We start from the raw sequence: 26,520 nt of genomic DNA on the forward strand, positions 1-26,520 counted from the left end.
TTCTTGGTTTCATCCAACAAAAGGTTTCTGAGGAAGGTTATGGTAGAGGACAGTTTCCTCACATCATGTGCTCAAGCATAAAGCAGAGGTTGAGCCAATGAAATGAGTTTTCAAGACCTTAATGAACGAATGGAGAAGCTCTCATCAGCCAGAAAGCTTACTTCACAAATAAATCCATCTATTCATCAACTGTTTTCAAACATGATTTGAACAGCATGCAGTATGTTTCCTACTCTCTTTGTAGCCGACTAGGCGTCTGTGGATAAAACGCTATTTTGCCGACTATTTGGCACTGGTGAGTCAAAGTTATCATGTTGATTAGTCGGCAAAATAACCACTGCTTTGTTTATAAGGATTTCTTGTTTCCATGCACTAAATCTGCAGCGCTATTTGGTGAATATTTGGTGAAAAAAGTTAATATTAACCAACATCGTGTATAACCGTGACAACCAAACCAAACCTTACCTAAAATCCAACAATGACAGCCTGAAGTGACCAAAAAATAATAGTGGTGCATGAAAGCATCCTGCAATTCACACGCACAGCATCACCATAACCAACAGCTGCAAAATGGTCTGATCAAACATGAATAATCTAAATATTGCAACAATGAACCACTGTTAATTAATGGTTCGTCCTGACCATGGTTTAATATCGTTTACCTTGCCAGTATTGTTAAGCGGAATAACCACTATTCAAAATCACTCATAGAAAAACCACTATTCAAAATCATAGAAAAACCATTAAACTGGAATCTTACCAGATTCTCAACCCACAAGTTCTTCCCAGTCTATCCCCTACATAATCTTCTCATATTTCTATGATATAACCTGGCATGTAAAAAACTCATGCACTATAAGCAAGAACCGACCTACTACTGATAGTAGTTGTAGTATCACCATCAAACAAAACTATACTATTTTTACATACTTTTCATCTATATCTTTTATTAGAAATCCCTGGTGTAAAGAGAAGTAAATGAGAGATGTCTCTGTAGCATTTCTACTTCTGTTGACAGGTCTGGAGAAGAACGAATACACTGATCATTGGAAACAGATTCTCGAGTTTGTTTATGTTGTTCGAAAACGGCCGCTGCCCGTTATTTACCCAGCTTAATATAAAGCGTTTTTACAAAATATACGAAAACATTGCATTTAGTTCCCAATACAACAGCAATTTATAACAGGAATTTCAAAACATTTTTAAGTGATTTATTTTTTACAATTGTATCGTATTTTCTCATATTTTATATCAACTCTCCCTTACAGTTATTTCCATGTAAATCTAGTTTCACGTTATCTTTGGGATATAGATAAAACAATGTAACGTGACTTCATAGACTGTATAAAAAGTATGTCACCAAAAGAACCACATTATAGAAAAAGCTCATAGCTCATGTTAACCTGGGATAAAAGACGAGTTAGTCAGTCATGAAGAATACGGATACAGAAACTCCACAGTAAAATCTTAGTAGTATGTCAAATTAGCATATGAAGAAGCAGATCGAGAGAGGGAGGGAGGGAAAAGAAGAGGCTTACTCGAGCGAGGCCCTACAAGTTCACAGGTTAAGGCCTTACCATCTCACTGAGGGACCTACAATTTTTGCTAGGGTAAAAAAAAAAAAAAAAAAAGATGGTTACAGAACACACAAAGCAAAGCTCGTTGATAAGGAACTGGTTGAAAAATTACTTCTTGTGGAAAGTGGTCGTAGTGAATCACCTGTAGGGGCTGGGTCGAAACCTCTGTCGGAACCAGTCTTGGGGTTCCTAAGTTGCGTAGTGGTCGTGAGCCAACAGCATTACCTGAACCTAAAGCTTGGTCAGATGGTCTCACACCCCATGTAGGCGAGGTAAGCCAGCGGCATGACTAGTATTATCGTCACAGCATGTCGTCAAGCAATGAACAAGTCACAAGAGCGGCTACAGGTGTCTGAAGTTACTGTTAGTGTTACGGTAAGTCAGAATGCTAAACTTGAGGAGGGAAACAGAAAGCTTAGGGAGCGTATGGAAACAGAGATGAAAGCGCAATAGGCAGCAATACTGTACGATCTAGGTGAAGAGGTTTTGGTGGCAAGGATGGGGAAAACCTGTGAAGAAAGTCACTCGGCTAATGAGATCCTCACCAGAGAGGCTGTTGTTCTGGATTATGAGGTACAGAATATTGATCTTATGGAGGTTATCATGGGAACTACACATCAGTTGGGAAGGATACAGTAAACCTTAGAGTTGTATCCTGGGATGTGAATAGTTATCGTAACAGGGTGGCTGGTTTGTATTATTATGTATTGGATAATAATACAGTGTATGAAACAAGGGTTCGGAATTGTAAACTTCGGAATTGTAAACTTTAAGGGCAGATACAGGCATCAGGGGACTGTTTATATTCGTTAAGAGAAGTCTACCAGTTGAATAAATAGAACATCCTACGATATAAGAGGCAAATGAGTATGTAAGAGTCGGGCTTTTATAGCTTAGTCAATATGCATATAATTTGGACTTCACTTGGATTAGAACATCGACCTGACTAATGATTTCTTGGTTCTACACCGATGGTGGGGGTTCTCAATGCTAAGCATGCCGAGCTTGACTCCAAAGGTAGAAGGAATTGCAATGGTGTAATTTGCCATTAATTCCTTAGTGACTATCATTATGCTGGATTGCTCGGGATAATTCACCTACTCATTAAAGGGAAGAGTTGATTAACCATCTTTGTTGAATACACAAGGAATGGAAGAAAATTGTAAAGTAGGCCCCAGCGAACTTCCATTGGAGATAAAGTGTTTTAGTTACAGTAGAACAAGACTCACGCTTGTTATGTTTAAATATGTTGACTTCATGAACTACATGACGGGTTGGTACAGCGAGTCAGCCACATGATGTAGATGATAGCTTTGATGATTTCCTGGGTCATGTAGGTGACATTGTCTCCAGGAATGTTTTGGAGCACAGAGGCACTACTGCGAGGACGAGAGCTTATACTAAAGACGTGCAATGCCACTCTGAGGATGACACACAAGGATTAGATAAGATCAGGAAGTCTGAGGAGGAGGAAAAAAGCTTCACAAGAAGTGGCAGAGGCGTGTGGTGAGTTCAGGCGGGAAGCTAGGGAGACGTATGGGTAAGGCTTCATGAGAAAAATTACTGGGCAAAGACTATAGAGGAAATCGGGGATGAAGTTAACAGGGTGAGAGGAGTGAGGAGAGGAGCTAGTGTAGTGGCTGATCCACAGAGGGTAGCTGATGATAAGAGATGTGGGCCGAAGCTGCCATTTTATCGTGATTGCCAGTTGGAGTTAGACAAGAATTAAGGTACCCTGACTCTGAGAGAAAGGAATGTATGCATACTTGTATTAACAAAAAGGACTATTCGTGCGGTGGTATTACAACAGAGGAACTTTTAGCAGCAGTTAAGACTGGAAAGTCTATTATTACTCCGGAGGCTAATGGTGTTACGTATGACATCTTGAACTGTTTAGCGAGTATTAACAATGGGCTTTTGTTAGATTTCTTTGATATGAGCTTCAGAATGGGGATATTACCCAGCAGGTGGAAGGAGGCTATTATTGTGCGTGTGCCAAGGGGTAATGGTGGGTGCAGACTGGTGTTACTATTTTGAATAGGTTATTTTACCTCTTGGGTGATGGTTTTATTTAGGGTAAAGGTACTACATTTGATTGTATTATGACTTGCTTGTCTCTTCTTATTGATGCCTGCGGGGGTTTGTATACTTCCAAAGTGCCTTTGATAAAGTCAGATGATGCGATATGAACTGACCAACCTGGATGTGCCTGGTAGCATGTTAGGAGTGATCTCCAGTTATCTCCGTGACATATGCGCCAAGGTCTGGTTTCAGGGAAAATTTCCATTTTTTTTCATACTTGATCTCAGTTCCCGCGTTAGCGAGGCAGCGCCAGGAACAGACGAACAAAGGCCGCATCCGCTCACATCCATTCTTTAGCTGTCATGTGTGATGCGCTGAAAACACTATAGGTAAAGTTAGAACGGTCATCATTCTTAGTGATGGAATGTACCATCGCTTGCTACCAAGAATAAGGAAAAGTTTTAGTTTTTAGGCAGAAACGGAAAAGAGGTTTAAGTAGACGTGTTTAATAATCAAAGTACAGTATTGGGCCAGAATAGAAAACAACCTCATCCTACCGTCATATTTTTTTTCTTTTACATATGACAATGAAAGTCTGACGGACTTGAATTTAACTTTAACTTAAGCCTCAACCCATCTCAATCTGGGACGTCCCAGCGTACATCTTGTATCTTGTTATCTCGTTCCTTCCCTTGAACGGTATTGCAATTCAAACATCGAGCAGGCTTATGTCAGTGGATCTATTGGAAATCACACGAAGAAAAAAATCCCTATGACCTTCAGTGATTTTGTACAGTTTAGTAAAGGAGGAGGTTGTTACTCGTCATCATCAATAGCTTAAAATTTATAAGTTATAGCAAAGATTTAGGAAACCATATGATTTTGTTACTGTAACTCTGCTTAATGGAGACAGACTGCTCAGCGTGGCGATGGCCCAGCCAACCAGCCAGCCAGCGCGAGGCAAGAATAAACAATATCAGCTAAGCTAATGACGTCAGTCCGTCAACACTGCTGGCTATGAAAATTGGGCTGCTGTTAGCCTTGTGTTTGGAAGCCATCATTCAGATGTCGACGCTGAATTGGTAAAATATGAACTGTGTGAACTACAGAGATGTCTGTTTTGAAATATGGGTCGAGCTGTCTGGCGATGAGAATGTACTCAAAAGAACGTAGAAGGCCCATTCTCTGTGATTTTAGAGTTATGAAAATGGAACGACGGTTACAGTAATATTGTCTATTGGGATTATTGTGTATACTTAAAGGTATGTTCACATTTATAAGGCTGTATGTTCTTTGTAAACAAAGGTTTTGTAGAAAAATGAAAGTTGCGGATTTTTTTTATTTTCTAGAATTTGAAAAGGTGATCCTTGTTATTTTACCTTATAACAATTTCCGATATATGTATTACACTTACAGGATACATGTAAACGCCACCTAATTTCATATATTTGTATCGGTGATACAGACATGACCAGAAGGGCTCGTCTGTCGCGTGTTCCGATGCTAGTTCTGTATCTAGCTGGATTCACATTAGGTTTTTGAGCTGTTTCTTCCTTATCCCACTAATGACAAAATAAGATGTCTTATTTCCATGGAACGTATCTCTATGTAGTAAAAATAGCACTTTATACCTACCACAGAACATTCGAGATTCATAATTGCAAAAGAATTACCTTCAGCCAAAGTAGCCTATTTTCTTTTGGTATTTTTATAAATTCAGTATCATGATCCTTCTGCTGGAGTTCTGCCGATATATATATATATATATATATATATATATATATATATATATATATATATATATATATATATATATATATATATTCTTTTTTTTTCATACTATTCGCCATTTCCCGCATTAGCGAGGTAGCGTTGAGAACAGAGGACTGGGCCCTTGAGGGAATATCCTCACCTGGGCCCCTTCTCTGTTCCCTCTTTTGGAAAAAAAAAAAAAAAAAAAAAAGTGAGGGGAGGATTTCCAGCCCCCCGCTCCCTCCCCTTTTAGTCGCCTTCTACGACACGCAGGGAATACGTGGGAAGTATTCTTTCTCCCCTATATATATATATATATATATATATATATATATATAGATAGATAGATAGATAGATAGATAGATAGATAGATAGATAGATAAAATAACTCCATTATAAAAGACGGTAATTATCTAACTTAGGATTGCTTAATTTGTTGTTCAGTGGATCTCTCGACTCTGGGAATCCCTTCCTCTTTATCAAAAGGCCTTAAATATTACTCATGCAGAGCTAATAATTTCAATAAGCTTTTTAAAAAGGTTGTCGTAGATCCTGTCGTAAAATATAATTTTCACTAACAATAATAGAAAATGTATTTTTGAATCCGATATACCTCTGTCGAATCATTACAATTATAGGCTGGCGCTCTTCCCCCAGTGTCAGATTATAAACTTGTACCAATGATGAGAACATGACAAAAAAGCCGTCAAAAAAAAAAATATATATATATATACATATATATATATATATATATATATATATATATATATATATATATATATATATATATATATATATATATATATTGGAAAGGATCACAATTTTGCGCGTGATCAAGATATTCCTATGAGTCCACGGGGAAAATGAAACACGAAAAGTTCCCAAGTGCACTTTCGTGTAATAATCACATCATCAGGGGAGACACAAGGGAGATATATAAGTCAGTTGATATACATCGAAGAGACGAAACTAGGACTCATAGGAATATCTTGATCACGCGCAAAATTGTGATCCTTTCCAACACACACACACACACACATATATATATATATATATATATATATATATTTTATTTTTTATTATACTTTGTCGCTGTCTCCCGCGTTTGCGAGGTAGCGCAAGGAAACAGACGAAAGAAATGGCCCCACCCCCCCCCCCCCCATACACATGTATATACATACGTCCACACACGCAAATATACATACCTACACAGCTTTCCATGGTTTACCCCAGACGCTTCACATGCCTTGATTCAATCCACTGACAGCACGTCAACCCCGGTATACCACATCGCTCCAATTCACTCTATTCCTTGCCCTCCTTTCACCCTCCTGCATGTTCAGGCCCCGATCACACAAAATCTTTTTCACTCCATCTTTCCACCTCCAATTTGGTCTCCCTCTTCTCCTCGTTCCCTCCACCTCCGACACATATATCCTCTTGGTCAATCTTTCCTCACTCATCCTCTCCATGTGCCCAAACCACTTCAAAACACCCTCTTCTGCTCTCTCAACCACGCTCTTTTTATTTCCACACATCTCTCTTACCCTTACGTTACTCACTCGATCAAACCACCTCACACCACACCTTGTCCTCAAACATCTCATTTCCAGCACATCCATCCTCCTGCGCACAACTCTATCCATAGCCCACGCCTCGCAACAATACAACATTGTTGGAACCACTATTCCTTCAAACATACCCATTTTTGCTTTCCGAGATAATGTTCTCGACTTCCACACATTCTTCAAGGCCCCCAGGATTTTCGCCCCCTCCCCCACCCTATGAGCCACTTCCGCTTCCATGGTTCCATCCGCTGCCAGATCCACTCCCAGATATCTAAAACACTTCACTTCCTCCAGTTTTTCTCCATTCAAACTCACCTCCCAATTGACTTGACCCTCAACCCTACTGTACCTAATAACCTTGCTCTTATTTACATTTACTCTTAACTTTCTTCTTCCACACACTTTTCCAAACTCAGTCACCAGCTTCTGCAGTTTCTCACATGAATCAGCCACCAGCGCTGTATCATCAGCGAACAACAACTGACTTGCCCCTCTTTCCAAAACTCTTGCATTCACCTCCCTAACAACCCCATCCATAAACAAATTAAACAACCATGGAGACATCACACACCCCTGCCGCAAACCTACATTCACTGAGAACCAATCACTTTCCTCTCTTCCTACACGTACACATGCCTTACATCCTCGATAAAAACTTTTCACTGCTTCTAACAACTTTCCTCCCACACCATATATTCTTAATACCTTCCACAGAGCATCTCTATCAACTCTATCATATGCCTTCTCCAGATCCATAAATGCTACATACAAATCCATTTGCTTTTCTAAGTATTTCTCGCATACATTCTTCAAAGCAAACACCTGATCCACACATCCTCTACCACTTCTGAAACCACACTGCTCTTCCCCAATCTGATGCTCTGTACATGCCTTCACCCTCTCAATCAGTACCCTCCCATATAATTTGCCAGGAATACTCAACAAACTTATACCTCTGTAATTTGAGCACTCACTCTTATCCCCTTTGCCTTTGTACAATGGCACTATGCACGCATTCCGCCAATCCTCAGGCACCTCACCATGAGTCATACATACATTAACTAACCTTACCAACCAGTCAACAATACAGTCACCCCCTTTTTTAATAAATTCCACTGCAATACCATCCAAACCTGCTGCCTTGCCGGCTTTCATCTTCCGCAAAGCTTTCACTACCTCTTCTCTGTTTACCAAATCATTTTCCCTAACCCTCTCACTTTGCACACCACCTCGACCAAAACACCCTATATCTGCCACTCTATCATCAAACACATTCAACAAACCTTCAAAATACTCACTCCATCTCCTTCTCACATCACCACTACTTGTTATCACCTCCCCATTTGCGCCCTATATATATATATATATATATATATATATATATATATATATATATATATATATATATATATATATATATATATATATATATATTCCTATGAGTCCACGGGGAAAATGAGACACGAAAAGTTTCCAAGTGCACTTTCGTGTAATAATCACATCATCAGGGTAAGACACAAGAGAGGAATATAACAGTCAGTTGATATACATCGAAGTGACGAAGCTAGAACGCCATTTGGTAAACTCACATGTTTACCAAATGGCGCCTAGCAAAGGCAAAGGGGATAAGAGTGAGTGCTCAAATTACAGAGGTATAAGTTTGTTGAGTATTCCTGGCAAATTATATGGGAGGGTATTGATTGAGAGGGTGAAGGCATGTACAGAGCATCAGACTGGGGAAGAGCAGTGTGGTTTCAGAAGTGGTAGAGGATGTGTGGATCAGGTGTTTGCTTTGAAGAATGTATGTGAGAAATACTTAGAAAAGCAAATGGATTTGTATGTAGCATTTATGGATCTGGAGAAGGCATATGATAGAGTTGATAGAGATGCTCTGTGGAAGGTATTAAGAATATATGGTGTGGGAGGCAAGTTGTTAGAAGCAGTGAAAAGTTTTTATCGAGGGTGTAAGGCATGTGTATGTGTAGGAAGAGAGGAAAGTGATTGGTTCTCAGTGAATGTAGGTTTGCGGCAGGGGTGTGTGATGTCTCCATGGTTGTTTAATTTGTTTATGGATGGGGTTGTTAGGGAGGTGAATGCAAGAGTTTTGGAAAGAGGGGCAAGTATGAAGTCTGTTGGGGATGAGAGAGCTTGGGAAGTGAGTCAGATGTTGTTCGCTGATGATACAGCGCTGGTGGCTGATTCATGTGAGAAACTGCAGAAGCTGGTGACTGAGTTTGGTAAAGTGTGTGAAAGAAGAAAGTTAAGAGTAAATGTGAATAAGAGCAAGGTTATTAGGTACAGTAGGGTTGAGGGTCAATTCAATTGGGAGGTGAGTTTGAATGGAGAAAAACTGGAGGAAGTGAAGTGTTTTATATATATATATATATATATATATATATATATATATATATATATATATATATATATATATATATATATATATATATATATATATCCCTGGGGATAGGGGTGAAAGAATACTTCCCACGTATTCCTCGCGTGTCGTAGAAAGCGACTAGAGGGGACGGGAGCGGGGGACCAGAAATCCTCCCCTCCTTGTATTAACTTTCTAAAATGGGAAACAGAAGAAGGAGTCACGCGGGGAGTGCTCATCCTCCTCGAAGGCTCAGAGTGGGGTGCCTAAATGTGTGTGGATGTAACCAAGAAAAAGGAGAGATAGGTAGTATGTTTGAGGAAAGGAACCTGGATGTTTTGGCTCTGAGTGAAACGAAGCTCAAGGGTAAGCTGTGTAGGTATGTATATTTGCGTGTGTGGATGTATGTATATACATGTGTATGGGGGGGGGGGTTGGGCCATTTCTTTCGTCTGTTTCCTTGCGCTACCTCGCAAACGCGGGAGACAGCGATAAAGTATTATAAAAATAATATAATATATATATATATATATATATATATATATATATATATATATATATATATATATATTTTTCTTTCTTTTTCTCTCAAACTGTTCGCCATTTCCCGCATTAGCGAGGTAGCGTTAAGAACAGAGGACTGGGCCTTTGAGGGAATACCCTCACCTGGCCCAATTCTCTGTTCCTTCTTTTGGAAAATTATATATATATATATATATCCTATGATCGCCTCAATTGTCCTGTAACCCAAAGCAGACAACGTAAAATTTATTTTGTTCTGTGTGAAGTTTGGACAGTTCATTTATAAGAATATCGACAATGCATTAGAGTCAAAATAAAAATTTTCAAACCATGAATACATTAAATAAAAACTCATACCAAGTAGTTGATACTGTTCTGTTCTTATTTTATACGCATGGAAAGAGAAGGTACCCTAATGTGTTCTTAATCAATGTGAAACTGAATATAAGTACCTTATCCTGAATTGTTCCTAGACAACATTTTACTTATCGTCAGCAAAATATTTTTTTTCTAATTTATGGCTTTGAGGCTACTTATGAAATTTGATTTGTTTGATGGTCTGGCGATTATTCTTAGCTTGGTCGATTTTCAGGATAGTTTAAAACCATTTGCTCTACAGGAGTACCATTAGAGGCTACTTTACAAGACAAGCCAAAGTATCATACGTCATACCACTTTAGTAGTTAAATATTTTGTTTTTGATGCCAAGTGTTATGTAGCACAATACGCCATATATACAAGAGAGAAATTTTACGTTCAAAATGCATTCATAAGTTTAAGAAAGATAGATCTTTTGCATTCTAATAAGTATTTTGCAAAACTAGATAAGGAATATGTATACAGAAAACTGAAGTTGAAAGCATTCAACAAAATCTATTCCCGAAATACAACCTTGAATACAGACTACCATTCTTAATACAACCTTGAACTACAGACTAAGTCGGGCAGTTGAGATTGAATTGTGTTTACTGAGCCGTTTCTTCGTAATTATCGTGCAAGTACTTCCTCTCCTTGCAGGATACGATGGACAAACGAAGAGAAGATGAAACACAGAGAAAAATAAAGGCCAAGAAGGCGTTTGACCAGTCAATGGGTCGTCTGGAGGAAAGATACAATGAAGCGTTGGAGAGATGGCGGAGTCTTACGGTATGTTTGCTCCTCTTGCAGTATCTCGTCTTTGAGAATTATTGGTAGCGCGTTACAAAAATGTAAACCATATGGAAATACATACCAATAGCTCTTCATAATTAATAGAGGAGATATTGGTAAAGCTTTTAAAGTTTGAGGTGGAAAGTAAGCACTGGAATTCTTAAAAGGAATTTTGCCGGTTTATTTCCTTTATCCACCTCTTTACTGGATTTATCGATATATCCTAATCAAGGTAACTATGGCAAATATCGAGTTTCAAACATAAATTTCTGATGTAGGAAAATAAATTTTATTGCTCATACATTTCTGATGCGCGGAAAGAAATTTTATTGCTCTTGTATATCGGGGTTGCTAGGTAGGTAGTACTGGTCGCCATCTTGGAAGTATGCAAAATGATTAGTCAAACAAATCAGTCACACTTAATCGCCGGCCCCTCAGCCCTAGTCTACCTGAGCTTACCTGCAGCCTAACTGAACGTAACCATTATCTGCATCACCGTAACCATACCTTACTACAACTCGGGCAAGGCTGTTTCAGGGTAGACTAACCCTAACCCGACGTAACGCTAGCCTACCTCGCGAGATCGAACTTATCTTGACCACATCCTTCCTCACGTAACTCTAACATACCTCATCATGAATTTACCTTACCTCAGCATATAACCTTAACGTAACCTTCACCCTAACCCAGAGTGACGTAAAGGAAAACAATGTCGAAAATATACAAGTCGGCAAATTAACCACTGCGTTAGTTTATTGCTGGTAAGCGGCATCGTTAGGTAAGTGATATTAAGGCAGTTAAGGCTCCGACTGCTCAATTACGAGACCTTCATTGACGTTATTGCGATGTAGCAAAATATAATTGATTTTAATTTAAAGGTAGATATTTAGAATTTTGATAGTTATACCCTGAATCCCAAATACGGGGTGGACTTTAATGAGCAGGGAAATTGTTGGGTTGAATATAACGAACTTGTTAGCACACGACAATGTAATGTAAGGGGACAGCCAACGGCTGCTAAGGAAGTGACGTGCATGGCTAATGAACTTCATGTTTGACCAGTCCGTTGATGTTTGATTTGTGCCGATTAACGGCATAATAACCGCTTCGATATTTAAAACGTGTGTTGGGAAATTAAAGTTTGGATTACCAATACTGTGGTGTGTAATTAAAAAGGATCTTGGGGTGGATGCAAGATTTTGGACTAGGTGTGGGAAATTACCAATGACGTACAGGAAGCCTTAGAAAACCATGCCGATTGCTGCTAATTTGTAAGGTATCTGACCAAACCTCACCATATTCAAATCTCAAACATATTGACATTCATCGTTAACCACATTTTAAAGTCTAATCTAACTTAATCTGACGTAGGTTTCTGTTCGCAGTTTCAAAAGTAAAACCGTTATCAGGTTAGGTTTAGAGAATTTTAGCTTAACGTATTAAAGAAATATAAGAATAGCCATACTAGCCGTCATTTACACAACGGCCCGAGCCGGGCTAAAGCTTGGCTAATCTAACACCGAATAATATTTCCATCGACATTGAGCTTGTGGGCTGCTATATATATCCATCTTTCATTGCACTTCTTACCTGTGCCACATACAAATGTTTCTTAAGTTTAGGGTACAACCTCTTGGAAGTAATTTTACAGCTAAGGAGTTTGGTAAAGTCATATGTCATTTTGTAAAGCGATAACGAATGATATGTTCCAGTCGGTGTCAGTTCGTTGAGGCAAGGGGACGATAAAGAGGGAAATTCGAACGGGGATGTAGGTACCTGCGATTCATCCACATCCGGGGAATTGATGGCAGTTCGATAGCAGGGTCAAGATTTAGCTTATAATCTGGTAGGCTCACATTAACTTGGTTGATATTGATAGGAGCAGACTTGAGGATGTGTGGAAATGTGTTCGTGCATGTATCTTTTGCAGACTTGAGGATGTGTGGAAATGTGTTCGTGCATGTATCTTTTGATTTAGTAATGGTTTATTTGGTCTCATGTTTTGGAAACAATGAATTATAGGTAAGATTTACAGTTATTGTGTTAGGATTCGGCTGACTGGATAGTTTAGAGAGTTAGCTATGAGAAGAACTGAAATTTTCTTAGAAACAGTTGATGTAACTGGTTACAAAAACGAAAACTATTCTCCATTAGCTGAGAGCATTTCGTTCCTCCAATATACTTTGGTTGCAACGTAAAAGAATAAAAGTTGCAGTTCTTAATTGCAGTTGCAGTTAAGTAATGCATGGATGTGGAATAAGTGTTGCACTGGGGATAGCTTTTAGAAACTGCTCCGAGCAAGTGATTGATTATATTTTTGTGCGTTCCTCAGTTACGGGTTAAGCCGAGAAAATGAAAACAATTATTCTAATTGGTATACAAAGTATAGTTTAATTTGGTTTAGGTTTAGCAAGATTAGCAAAATAGTTTGTTGGTTTACTTTGAGGTTTGGGACTTCTGATGTCTTAGTTTACTAAAGACAAATAGTTTAAGTTTACTGTAGATTGAAATAGTTTGGGTAGGGATTTTGTCTATCTTAAAAATATACAAGTGTAACGATATTATCTGCCCATATTGTAAAGTTATTCACTGATCTATTGTTCCCTTAGAACTATATTGTAGAGTAGATATTGTGATAAACAAGGAGGTAGTTTCGCTTCTCTATAACTGGAGACTTGGAGCTGCCTAGCTTTTAAGCTTTTAACCAGGTTGTTGATCTGGACCAAACGAGGACTTGAGGCCTCCTAGTACTCGACTCCTGATGAATTTTCCGAGGTTGATTTTATGTTAGTGAATTAATGTCCTTCACATATAAGGATCCACATTAATTGTAATTGTATTACAAGACATACACACACTGTGATGACTTAATACTGAACAGCAACACTCTGCTAACCCACACACTGTGATTACTAAAAACTAAGCAACAACCCTCTCCGAAGAACTCAGTCTTAAACTCCACGAGAGACATTATACCATACATCCGTATCACACTAATTCCCAGGTACGTACGAGTTAGGCATTCTGGTCTGCTTCTGGACATCACCTATTTATCCAGTAATAATAACAAATTGAAATTACCACAAGGCTCCTTTTGCTGCTGATGTGATATCCATGGTGAAGGCACCGAAAACTTACTCCTCATTCATCCTGCACTCACCCCGCAAAGATACTCACCTCACCACACTTGCTTAACTGACGGTGAAACTAGCGGGAACCTCATAAAAGCTGAAACTTGGGAAGGAAGGTAATATATATATATATATATATATATATATATATATATATATATATATATATATATATATATATATATGGGAGCGGGGTGGCTGGAAATCCTCCCCTCTCATATTTTTTTAATTTTCCAAAAGAAGGAACAGAGAAGGGGGCCAGGTGAGGATATTCCCTTAAAGGTCCAGTCCTCTGTTCTTAACGCTACCTTGCTAATGCGGGAAATGGCGAATAGTTTGAAAGAAAAGAAAATATATATATATATATATATATATATATATATATATATATATATATATATATATTTTTTTTTTTTTTTTTTTTTTTTTTTTTTGTCGCTGTCTCCCGCGTTTGCGAGGTAGCGCAAGGAAACACACGAAAGAAATGGCCCAACCCACCCCCATACACATGTATATACATACGTCCACACACGCAAATATACATACCTACACAGCTTTCCATGGTTTACCCCAGACGCTTCACATGCCTTGATTCAATCCACTGACAGCACGTCAACCCCGGTATACCACATCGCTCCAATTCACTCTATTCCTTGCCCTCCTTTCACCCTCCTGCATGTTCAGGCCCCGATCACACAAAATCTTTTTCACTCCATCTTTCCACCTCCAATTTGGTCTCCCTCTTCTCCTCGTTCCCTCCACCTCCGACACATATATCCTCTTGGTCAATCTTTCCTCACTCATTCTCTCCATGTGCCCGAACCATTTCAAAACACCCTCTTCTGCTCTCTCAACCACGCTCTTTTTATTTCCACACATCTCTCTTACCCTTACGTTACTTACTCGATCAAACCACCTCACACCACACATTGTCCTCAAACATCTCATTTCCAGCACATCCATCCTCCTGTGCACAACTCTATCCATAGCCCACGCCTCGCAACCATACAACATTGTTGGAACCACTATTCCTTCAAACATACCCATTTTTGCTTTCCGAGATAATGTTCTCGACTTCCACACATTCTTCAAGGCTCCCAGAATTTTCGCCCCCTCCCCTACCCTATGATCCACTTCCGCTTCCATGGTTCCATCCGCTGCCAGATCCACTCCCAGATATCTAAAACACTTCACTTCCTCCAGTTTTTCTCCATTCAAACTCACCTCCCAATTGACTTGACCCTCAACCCTACTGTACCTAATAACCTTGCTCTTATTCACATTTACTCTTAACTTTCTTCTTTCACACACTTTACCAAACTCAGTCACCAGCTTCTGCAGTTTCTCACATGAATCAGCCACCAGCGCTGTATCATCAGCGAACAACAACTGACTCACTTCCCAAGCTCTCTCATCCCCAACAGACTTCATACTTGCCCCTCTTTCCAAAACTCTTGCATTCACCTCCCTAACCACCCCATCCATAAACAAATTAAACAACCATGGAGACATCACACACCCCTGCCGCAAACCTACATTCACTGAGCACCAATCACTTTCTTCTCTTCCTACACGTACACATGCCTTACATCCTCGATAAAAACTTTTCACTGCTTCTAACAACTTGCCTCCCACACCATATATTCTTAATACCTTCCACAGAGCATCTCTATCAACTCTATCATATGCCGCTGTCTTCCGCGCCTGCAAGGTAGCGCAAGGAAACAGACGAAAGAAATGGCCCAACCCACCCCCACACACATGCACACACACACGCGTCCACACACGCAAGCATACACACCCACACATCCCAACGTACACACATATATACACACACAGACACACACTTATACACACATGCTCACACTTCACACTATCTGCCCCTACTCACCCCCATCGCCACCCCGCCACACACGGAATAACATCCCCTTTCCCCTCTCATGTGCGTGAGGCAGCGCCAGGAAAAGACAACAAAGGCCCCATTCGTTCACACTCAGTCTCCAGCTGTCATGCAATAATGCCCGAAACCACAGCTCCCTTTCCACATCCAGGCCCCACACAGCTTTCCATGGTTTACCCCAGACGCTTCACATGCCCTGATTCAATCCATTGACAGCACGTCAACCCCGGTATACCACATCGATCAATTCACTCTATTCCTTGCCTGCCTTTCACCCTCCTGCATATTCAGGCCCCGATCACTCAAAATCTTTTTCACTCCATCTTTCCACCTCCAATTTGGTCTCCCACTTCTCGTTCCCTCCACCTCCGACACATATATCCTCTTGGTCAATCTTTCCTCACTCATTCTCTCCATGTGCCCAAACCATTTCAAAACACCCTCTTCTCTCTCAACCACGCTCTTTTTATTTCCACACATTTCTCTTACCCTTACGTTACTTACTCGATCAAACCACCTCACACCACACATTGTCCTCAAACATCTCATTTCCAGCACATCCATCCTCCTGCGCACAACTCTATCCATAGCCCACGCCTCGCAACCATACAACATTGTTGGAACCACTATTCCTTCAGACATACCCATTTTTGCTTTCCGAGATAATGTTCTCGACTTCCACACATTCTTCAAGGCTCCCAGGATTTTCGCCCCCTCCCCCACCCTATGATCCACTTCTGCTTCCATGGTTCCATCCGCTGCCAGATCCACTCCCAGATATCTAAAACACTTTACTTCCTCCAGTTTTGCTCCATTCAAACTTACCTCCCAATTGACTTGACCCTCAACCCTACTGTACCTAATAACCTTGCTCGTATTCACATTTACTCTCAACTTTCTTTCACACACTTTACCAAAGTCAGTCACCAGCTTCTGCAGTTTCTCACATGAATCAGCCACCAGCGCTGTATCATCAGCGAACAACAACTGACTCACTTCCCAAGCTCTCTCATCCCCAACAGACTTCATACTTGCCCCTCTTTCCAAAACTCTTGCATTCACCTCCCTAACAATCCCATCCATAAACAAATTAAACAACCATGGAGACATCACACACCCCTGCCGCAAACCTACTTTCACTGAGAACCAATCACTTTCCTCTCTTCCTACACGTACACATGCCTTACATCCTCGATAAAAACTTTTCACTGCTTCTAACAACTTGCCTCCCACACCATATATTCTTAATACCTTCCACAGAGCATCTCTATCAACTCTATCATATGCCTTCTCCAGATCCATAAATGCTACATACAAATCCATTTGCTTTTCTAAGTATTTCTCACATACATTCTTCAAAGCAAACACCTGATCCACACATCCTCTACCACTTCTGAAACCACACTGCTCTTCCCCAATCTGATGCTCTGTACAACTGTACAACTTGCTTCTAACAACTTGCCTCCCACACCATATACTATATATTATTATATCATATTATATTATTTTGCTTTGTTGCTGTCTCCCGCATTTGCGAGGTAGCGCAAGGAAACAGAAGAAAGAAATGGCCCAACCCACCCCCATACACATGTATATACACACACACATCCACACACGCAAATATACATACCTATACATCTCAATGTATACATATATATACACACACAGACACATACATATATACCCATGGACACAATTCACACTGTCTGCCTTTATTCATTCCCATCGCCACCTCGCCACACATGGAATACCATCCCCCTCCCCGCTCGTGTGCGAGGTAGCGCTATGAAAAGACAGCAAAGGCCCCAATCGTTTACACTCAGTCTCCAGCTGTCATGCAATAATGCCCGAAACCACAGCTCCCTTTCCACATCCAGGCCCCACACAACCTTCCATGGTTTACCCCAGACGCTTCACATGCCCTGACTCAATCCACTGACAGCATGTCAACCCCGGTATACCACATCGATCCAATTCACTCTATTCCTTGCCCGCCTTTCACCCTCCTGCATGTTCAGGCCCCGATCACTCAAAATCTTTTTCACTCCATCTTTCCACCTCCAATTTGGTCTCCCACTTCTTCTCGTTCCCTCCACCTCCGACACATATATCCTCTTGGTCAATCTTTCCTCACTCATTCTCTCCATGTGCCCAAACCATTTCAAAACACTCTCTTCTGCTCTCTCAACCACGCTCTTTTCATTTCCACACATCTCTCTTACCCTTACATTACTTACTCGATCAAACCACCTCACACCACACATTGTCCCCAAACATCTCATTTCCAGCACATCCACCCTCCTGCGCACAACTCTATCCATAGCCCACGCCTCGCAACCATACAACATTGTTGGAACCACTGTTCCTTCAAACATACCCATTTTTGCTTTCCGAGATAATGTTCTCGACTTCCACACATTCTTCAATGCTCCCAGAATTTTCACCCCCTCCTCCACCCTATGATTCACTTCCGCTTCCATGGTTCCATCCGCTGCCAGATCCACTCCCAGATATCTAAAACACTTTACATCCTCCAGTTTTTCTCCATTCAAACTTACCTCCCAATTGACTTGGCCCTCAACCCTACTGTACCTAATAACCTTGCTCTTATTCACATTTACTCTTAACTTTCTTCTTTCACACACTTTATATTATTTTTTTCGCTGTCTCCCGCGTTAGCAAGGTAGCGCAAGGAAACAGACGAAAGAATGGCCCAACCCATCCACATACTTTTTTTTTTTTTTTTTTTTTTTTTTTTTTTTCCGCTGTCTCCCGCGTTTGCGAGGTAGCGCAAGGAAACAGACGAAAGAAATGGCCCAATCCACCCCCATACTCATGTATATACATACGTCCACACACGCAAATATACATACCTACACAGCTTTCCATGGTTTACCCCAGACGCTTCACATGCCCCGATTCAATCCACTGACATCACGTCAACCCCGTTATACCACATCGCTCCAATTCACTCTATTCCTTGCCTTCCTTTCACCCTCCTGCATGTTCAGGCCCCGATCACACAAAATCTTTTTCACTCCATCTTTCCACCTCCAATTTGGTCTCCCTCTTCTCCTCGTTCCCTCCACCTCCGACACATATATCCTCTTGGTCAATCTTTCCTCACTCATTCTCTCCATGTGCCCAAGCCATTTCAAAACACCCTCTTCTGCTCTCTCAACCACGCTCTTCTTATTTCCATACATCTCTCTTACCCTTACATTACTTACTTGATCAAACCACCTCACACCACATATTGTCCTCAAACATCTCATTTCCAGCACATCCACCCTCCTCCGCACAACTGTATCCATAGGCCACACCTCACAACCATACAACATTGTTAGAACCACTATTCCTTCAAACATACCCATTTTTGCTTTCGGAGATAATGTTCTTGACTTCCACACATTCTTCAACGCTCCCAGGATTTTCGATTCACTTCCGCTTCCATGGTTCCATCCGCTGCCAGATCCACTCCCAGATATCTAAAACACTTTAATTCCTCCAGTTTTTCTCCATTCAAACTTACCTCCCAATTGACTTGACCCTCAACCCAACTGTACCTAATAACCTTGCTCTTATTCACATTTACTCTTAACTTTCTTCTTTCACACACTTTACCAAACTCAGTCACCAGCTTCTGCAGTTTCTCACATGAATCAGCCACCAACGCTGTATCATCAGCGAACAACAACTGACTCACTTCCCAAGCTCTCTCATCCCCAACAGACTGCATACTTGCCCCTCTTTCCAAAACTCTTGCATTTACCTCCCTAACAACCCCATCCATAAACAAATTAAACAACCATGGAGATGGAGTGAAAAAGATTTTGAGTGATCGGGGCCTGAACATGCAGGAGGGTGAAAGGCGGTCAAGGAATAGAGTGAATTGGATCGATGTGGTATACCGGGGTTGACGTGCTGTCAATGGATTGAATCAGGGCATGTGAAGCATCTAGGGTGGGCCTGGATGTGGAAGGGGAGCACTGTTGCATGACGGCTGGAGACTGAGTGTGAACAAATGGGGCCTTTGTTGTCTTTTCCTAGTACTACCTCGCACACATGAGGGGGGGGGATGTTATTCTGTGTGTGGCGGGGTTGCGATGGGGGTGAGTAGGGGCAGACAGTGTGAATTGTGTGCATGTGTATATATGTGTGTCTGTGTGTGTATATGCATGTGTGCGTTGGGATGTATAAGCGTGTATGTTTGCATGTAGGGAGGTGTATGTGTATACATGTGTGTGGGGGTAGGTTGGGCCATTTCTTCCATCTGTTTTCTTGCGCTACCTCGCAAACGCGGGAGACAGCGACAAAGCAAAATAAATAAATAAATAAATAAATAAATAAATATATATATATATATATATTTATATACATACATTTTTCATACTATTCGCCATTTCGCGCATTAGCGAGGTAGCGTTAAGAACAGAGGACTGGGCCTTTGAGGGAATATCCTCACCTGGCCCCCTTCTCTGTTCCTTCTTTGGGAAAAAAATATATATATATATTCTTTCTTTCTTTCAAACTATTCGCCATTTCCCGCATTAGTGAGGTAGCGTTAAGAACAGAGGACTGGGCCTTTGAGGGAATACCCTCACCTGGCCCCCTTCTGTGTTTGAAAAAAAAAAAAAAAAAAAGAGGGGAGGACTTCCAGCCCCCCGTTCCCTCCCCTTTTAGTCGCCTTCTACGACACGCAGGGAATACATGGTAAGTATTCTTTCTCCCCTATCCCCAGATATATATATATATATATATTTTTTGCCGCTGTCTCCTGCGTTTGCGAGGTAGCGCAAGGAAACACACGAAAGAAATGGCCCAACCCACCCCCATACACATGTATATACATACGTCCACACACGCAAATATACATACCTACACAGCTTTCCATGGTTTACCCCAGACGCTTCACATGCCTTGATTCAATCCACTGACAGCACGTCAACCCCGGTATACCACATCGCTCCAATTCACTCTATTCCTTGCCCTCCTTTCACCCTCCTGCATGTTCAGGCCCCGATCACACAAAATCTTTTTCACTCCATCTTTCCACCTCCAATTTGGTCTCCCTCTTCTCCTCGTTCCCTCCACCTCCGACACATATATCCTCTTGGTCAATCTTTCCTCACTCATTCTCTCCATGTGCCCAAACCATTTCAAAACACCCTCTTCTGCTCTCTCAACCACGCTCTTTTTATTTCCACACATCTCTCTTACCCTTACGTTACTTACTCGATCAAACCACCTCACACCACACATTGTCCTCAAACATCTCATTTCCAGCACATCCATCCTCCTGCGCACAACTCTATCTATAGCCCACGCCTCGCAACCATACATCATTGTTGGAACCACTATTCCTTCAAACATACCCATTTTTGCTTTCCGAGATAATGTTCTCGACTTCCACACATTCTTCAAGGCTCCCAGAATTTTCGCCCCCTCCCCCACCCTATGATCCACTTCCGATTCCATGGTTCCATCCGCTGCCAGATCCACTCCCAGATATCTAAAACACTTTACTTCCTCCAGTTCTTCTCCATTCAAACTTACCTCCCAGTTGACTTGACCCTCAACCCTACTGTACCTAATAACCTTGCTCTTATTCACATTTCCTCTTAACTTTCTTCTTTCACACACTTTACCAAACTCAGTCACCAGCTTCTGCAGTTTCTCACATGAATCAGCCACCAGCGCTGTATCATCAGCGAACAACAACTGACTCACTTCCCAAGCTCTCTCATGCACAACAGACTTCATACTTGCCCCTCTTTCCAAAACTCTTGCATTCACCTCCCTAACAACCCCATTCATAAACAAATTAAACAACCATGGAGACATCACACACCCCTGCCGCAAACCTACATTCACTGAGAACCAGTCACTTTCCTCTCTTCCTGTTTATATATATATATTATTTATTTATTTTGCTTTGTTGCTGTCTCCTGCGTTAGCGAGGTAGCGCAAGGAAACAGACGAAAGAATGGCCCAACCCACCCACATACACATGTATATACATACACATTCACACACGCAAATATACATACCTATACATCTCAACATATACATATATATACACACACAGACATATACCTATATACACCTGTACATAATTCATACTGTCTGCCTTTATTCATTTCCATTGCCACCTTGCCACACATGAAATAACAACCCCCTCCCGACTCATGTGTGCAATGTAGCGCTTGGAAAAGACAACAAAGGCCACATTCGTTCTCACTCACTCTCTAGCTGTCATGTCATAGTGCACTGAAACCACAGCTCCCTTTCCACATCCAGGCCCCACAGAACTTTCCATGGTTTACTCCAGACTCTTCACATGCCCTGGTTCAATCTATTGACAGCACGTTGACCCCGGTATACCACATCATTCCAATTCACTCTATTCCTTGCACGCCTTTCACCTTCCTGCATGTTCAGGCCCCGATCACTCATAATCTTTTTCACTCCATCTTTCCACCTCCAATTTGGTCTCCCACTTCTCCACGTTCCCTCCACCTCTGATACATATATCCTCTTTGTCAATCTTTCCTCACTCATTCTCTCCATGTGACCAAACCATTTCAAAACACCCTCTTCTGCTCTCTCAACCACACTCTTTTTATTACACATTATTTTTATTACCACACATCTCTCTTACCCTATTATTACTTACTCGATGAAACCACCTCACACTACATATTGTCCTCAAACATCTCATTTCCAGCACATCCACCCTCCTCCGCACAACTCTATCCATAGCCCACACCTTGCAACCATATAGCATTGTTAGAACCACTATTCCTTCAAACATACCCATTTTTGCTTTCCGAGATAATGCTCTCAACTTCCACACATTCTTCAACGCTCCCAGAACTTTCGCCCCCTCCCCCACCCTATGATGCACTTCTGCTTCCATGGTTCCATCTTCTGCCAAATCCACTCTGAGATATCTAAAACACTTCACTTCCTCCAGTTTTTCTTCATTCAAACTTTACTCCCAGTTGACTTGTCCCTCAACCCTACTGTACCTAATAACCTTGCTCTTATTCACATTTACGCTCAACTTTCCTCTTACACACACTTTACCAAACTCAGTCACCAGCTTCTGCAGTTTCTCACCTGAATCAGCCACCAGTGCTGTATCATCAGCAAACAACAACTGACTCACTTTCCAAGCCCTCTCATCCACAACAGACTACATACATGCCCCTCTTTCGAAAACTCTTGCATTCACCTCCCTAACAACCCCATCCATAAACAAATTAAACAACCATGGAAACATCACGCACTCCTGCCACAAACCGACATTCACTAAGAGCCAATGACTTTCCTCTCTTCCTACTCGTACACATGATTTACATCCTCAATAAAAACTTTTCACTGCTTCTAGCAACCTGCCTTCCACACCATATATTCTTAATACCTTCCTTAGAGTATCTCTATCAATTCTTATCATATGCCTTCTCCAGATCCATAAATGCTACATACAAATCCATTTGCTTTTCTAAGTATTTCTCACACATTCTTCAAAGCAAACACCTGATCCACACATCCTCTACCACTTCTGAAACCACACTGCTCTTCCCCAATCTGATGCTCTGTACATGCCTCCCCCCTCTCAATCAATACCTTCCCATATAGTTTCCCAGGAATACTCAACAAACTTATACCTCTGTAATTTGAACACTTACCTTTTTCCCCTTTGCCTTTGTACAATGGCACTATGCATGCATTTTGCCAATTCTCAGGCTCTTCACCACGAGCCATACATACATTGAATATCCTCACCAACCAGTCAACAACACAGTCACCCCCATTTTTTGATAAATTCCACAGCGATACCATCCAAACCCTCCACCTTGCCTTGTGCATAGCTTTCACTACCTCTTTTCTGTTTACCAAATCATTTTCCCTGACCCTCTCACTTCCCACATCACCTCGACCATAACACCCTATATCTGCCACTCTATCATCCAACACATTCAACAAACCTTCAAAATTCTCACTCCATCTTCTCACATCACCACTACTTGTTATTACTTCCCCATTAGCCTCCTTCACCGATGTTCCCATTTTTTCTCTTGTCTTAGACACTTTATTTGCCTCTTTCCAAAACATCCTTTTTTTTTTTTTTTTTTTTTTTTTTCTTTGTCGCTGTCTCCTGCGTTTGCGAGGTAGCACAAGGAAACAGACGAAAGAAATGGCCCAACCCACCCCCATACACATGTATATACATACGTCCACACACGCAAATATACATACCTACACAGCTTTCCATGGTTTACCCCAGACGCTTCACATGCCCTGATTCAATCCACTTCACTCCATTCTCCCTAAAATTTAATGATACCCTTTCACCCCAACTCTCATTTGCCCTCTTTTTCACCTCTTGCACCTTTCTCTTGATCTCCTGTCTCTTTCTTTTATACATCTTCCAGTCATTTGCACTATTTCCCCACAAAAATCGTCCAAATGCCTCTCTCATCTTTTTCACTAATAATCTTACTTCTTCATCCCACCACTCACTACCATTTCTAAACTGGCCACCTCCCATGCTTCTCACGCCATAAGCATCTTTTGCGCAAGCCATCACTGCTTCCCTAATACATCCCATTCCTCCCCCACTCCCCTTACATCCTTTGCTCTCACCTTTTTCCATTCTGCGCTCAGTTTCTCCTGGTACTTCCTCACACAAATGTTCCCAAGCTGTCTTACTCTCATCACTCTCTTCACCCCAATATTCTCTCTTGTTTTCTGAAAACTTATACAAATCTTCACCATCGCTGTCTCCCTCGTTAGCTAGGTAGCGCAAAGAAGCTGATGAAAGAATGGTCTAACCCACCCACATACACATGTATATAACACATGTATATACATACACGCCCACACACGCACATATACATACCTATATATTTCAGTGTATGTATACATATACATACACAGGCAATTACATATATGCACATGTACATATTCATGCTTGCTGCCCTCAGCCATTCCCATCACCACCCCGCCACACATGAAATGGCACCCCCCTACCCCCGCATGTGTGCAAGGTAGCACTAGGAAAAGACAACAAAGGCCACATTCGTTCACACTCACTCTCTTGCTGTCATGTGTAATGCATCGAAACCACAGCTCCCTTTCCACATCTAGGCCCTACAAAACTTTCCATGGTTTACCTCAGACACTTCACATGCCTTGGTTCAATCCATTGACAGCACGTCAACCCAGGTATACCACATTGTTCCAATTCACTCTATTCCTTGCACACCTTTCACCCTCCTGCATGTTCAGGCCCCAATCGCTCAAAATCTTTGTCACTCTATCCTTCCACCTAGAGAGAGGGGGAGGGAGAGAGAGAGAGAGAGAGAGAGAGAGAGAGAGAGAGAGAGAGAGAGAGAGAGAGAGAGAGAGAGCATTAATGACATGGCCTTAATTAGGGCCTCAGTTGCCCATGACATGCCTGCTAAGACAATAAAAAGTAGCTTTATGTAAATACAGTGTTTATTTGAATGAAGCAGAAGACATCTAATTGTTTGTTTTCTTTACAGGAGCAAATGAAAAGCATGGAAGATTGCTCTCATGCTATACTGGAAGACAGTGTTGTTTTGCCCAATCGACTGCCGACCACAGTAAGTCAGATTGCCAGTAGGTCATTACCGTGATAAAACAGTCCACATGATTTTCAAGTTTAACTGTTTTGCTTTGTGGGTTTTGCCATTAGGACCCTGAGTGAGTCAGGCTAGTTTTTCTTCTTTAGGATAATATAGTTTTATATATTTTTAAGTGAGAAGGAGATGGAGTGAGTATTTTGAAGGTTTGTTGAATGTGTTTGATGATAGAGTGGCAGATATAGGGTGTTTTGGTCGAGGTGGTGTGCAAAGTGAGAGGGTTAGGGAAAATGATTTGGTAAACAGAGAAGAGGTAGTAAAAGCTTTGCGGAAGATGAAAGCCGGCAAGGCAGCAGGTTTGGATGGTATTGCAGTGGAATTTATTAAAAAAGGGGGTGACTGTATTGTTGACTGGTTGGTAAGGTTATTTAATGTATGTATGACTCATGGTGAGGTGCCTGAGGATTGGCGGAATGCGTGCATAGTGCCATTGTACAAAGGCAAAGGGGATAAGAGTGAGTGCTCAAATTACAGAGGTGTAAGTTTGTTGAGTATTCCTGGTAAATTATATGGGAGGATATTGATTGAGAGGGTGAAGGCATGTACAGAGCATCAGATTGGGGAAGAGCAGTGTGGTTTCAGAAGTGGTAGAGGATGTGTGGATCTGGTGTTTGCTTTGAAGAATGTATGTGAGAAATACTTAGAAAAGCAAATGGATTTGTATGTAGCATTTATGGATCTGGAGAAGGCATATGATAGAGTTGATAGAGATGCTCTGTGGAAGGTATTAAGAATATATGGTGTGGGAGGCAAGTTGTTAGAAGCAGTGAAAAGTTTTTATCGAGGATGTAAGGCATGTGTACGTGTAGGAAGAGAGGAAAGTGATTGGTTTTCAGTGAATATAGGTTTGC

At 41.2% G+C, this 26,520-nt stretch overlaps 2 protein-coding genes across 2 annotated transcripts in view; one reads left to right on the plus strand and one right to left on the minus strand.

The window, feature by feature from the left end:
* LOC139751615 (uncharacterized) overlaps positions 1 to 1,090 on the minus strand; it is a 71,020-nt gene extending 69,930 nt beyond the window's left edge. The window contains exon 1 of the mRNA XM_071667232.1: positions 931 to 1,090. The gene's annotated coding sequence lies outside the window, so the exon portion shown is untranslated. The remainder of the gene's footprint in view (positions 1 to 930) is intronic.
* A 9,660-nt stretch (positions 1,091 to 10,750) lies between these two features.
* The window catches only part of LOC139751616 (uncharacterized), a 111,739-nt gene continuing 95,969 nt past the window's right edge, over positions 10,751 to 26,520 (plus strand). Inside the window, exons 1-2 of the mRNA XM_071667233.1 lie at positions 10,751 to 10,961; positions 25,550 to 25,630. Coding sequence (XP_071523334.1) covers positions 10,839 to 10,961; positions 25,550 to 25,630 — 204 coding nt within the window. The 5' untranslated portion in view covers positions 10,751 to 10,838. The remainder of the gene's footprint in view (positions 10,962 to 25,549; positions 25,631 to 26,520) is intronic.

This window comes from Panulirus ornatus, chromosome 11 (genome assembly GCF_036320965.1).
Source record: "Panulirus ornatus isolate Po-2019 chromosome 11, ASM3632096v1, whole genome shotgun sequence".
NCBI lineage: Eukaryota > Metazoa > Arthropoda > Malacostraca > Decapoda > Palinuridae > Panulirus > Panulirus ornatus.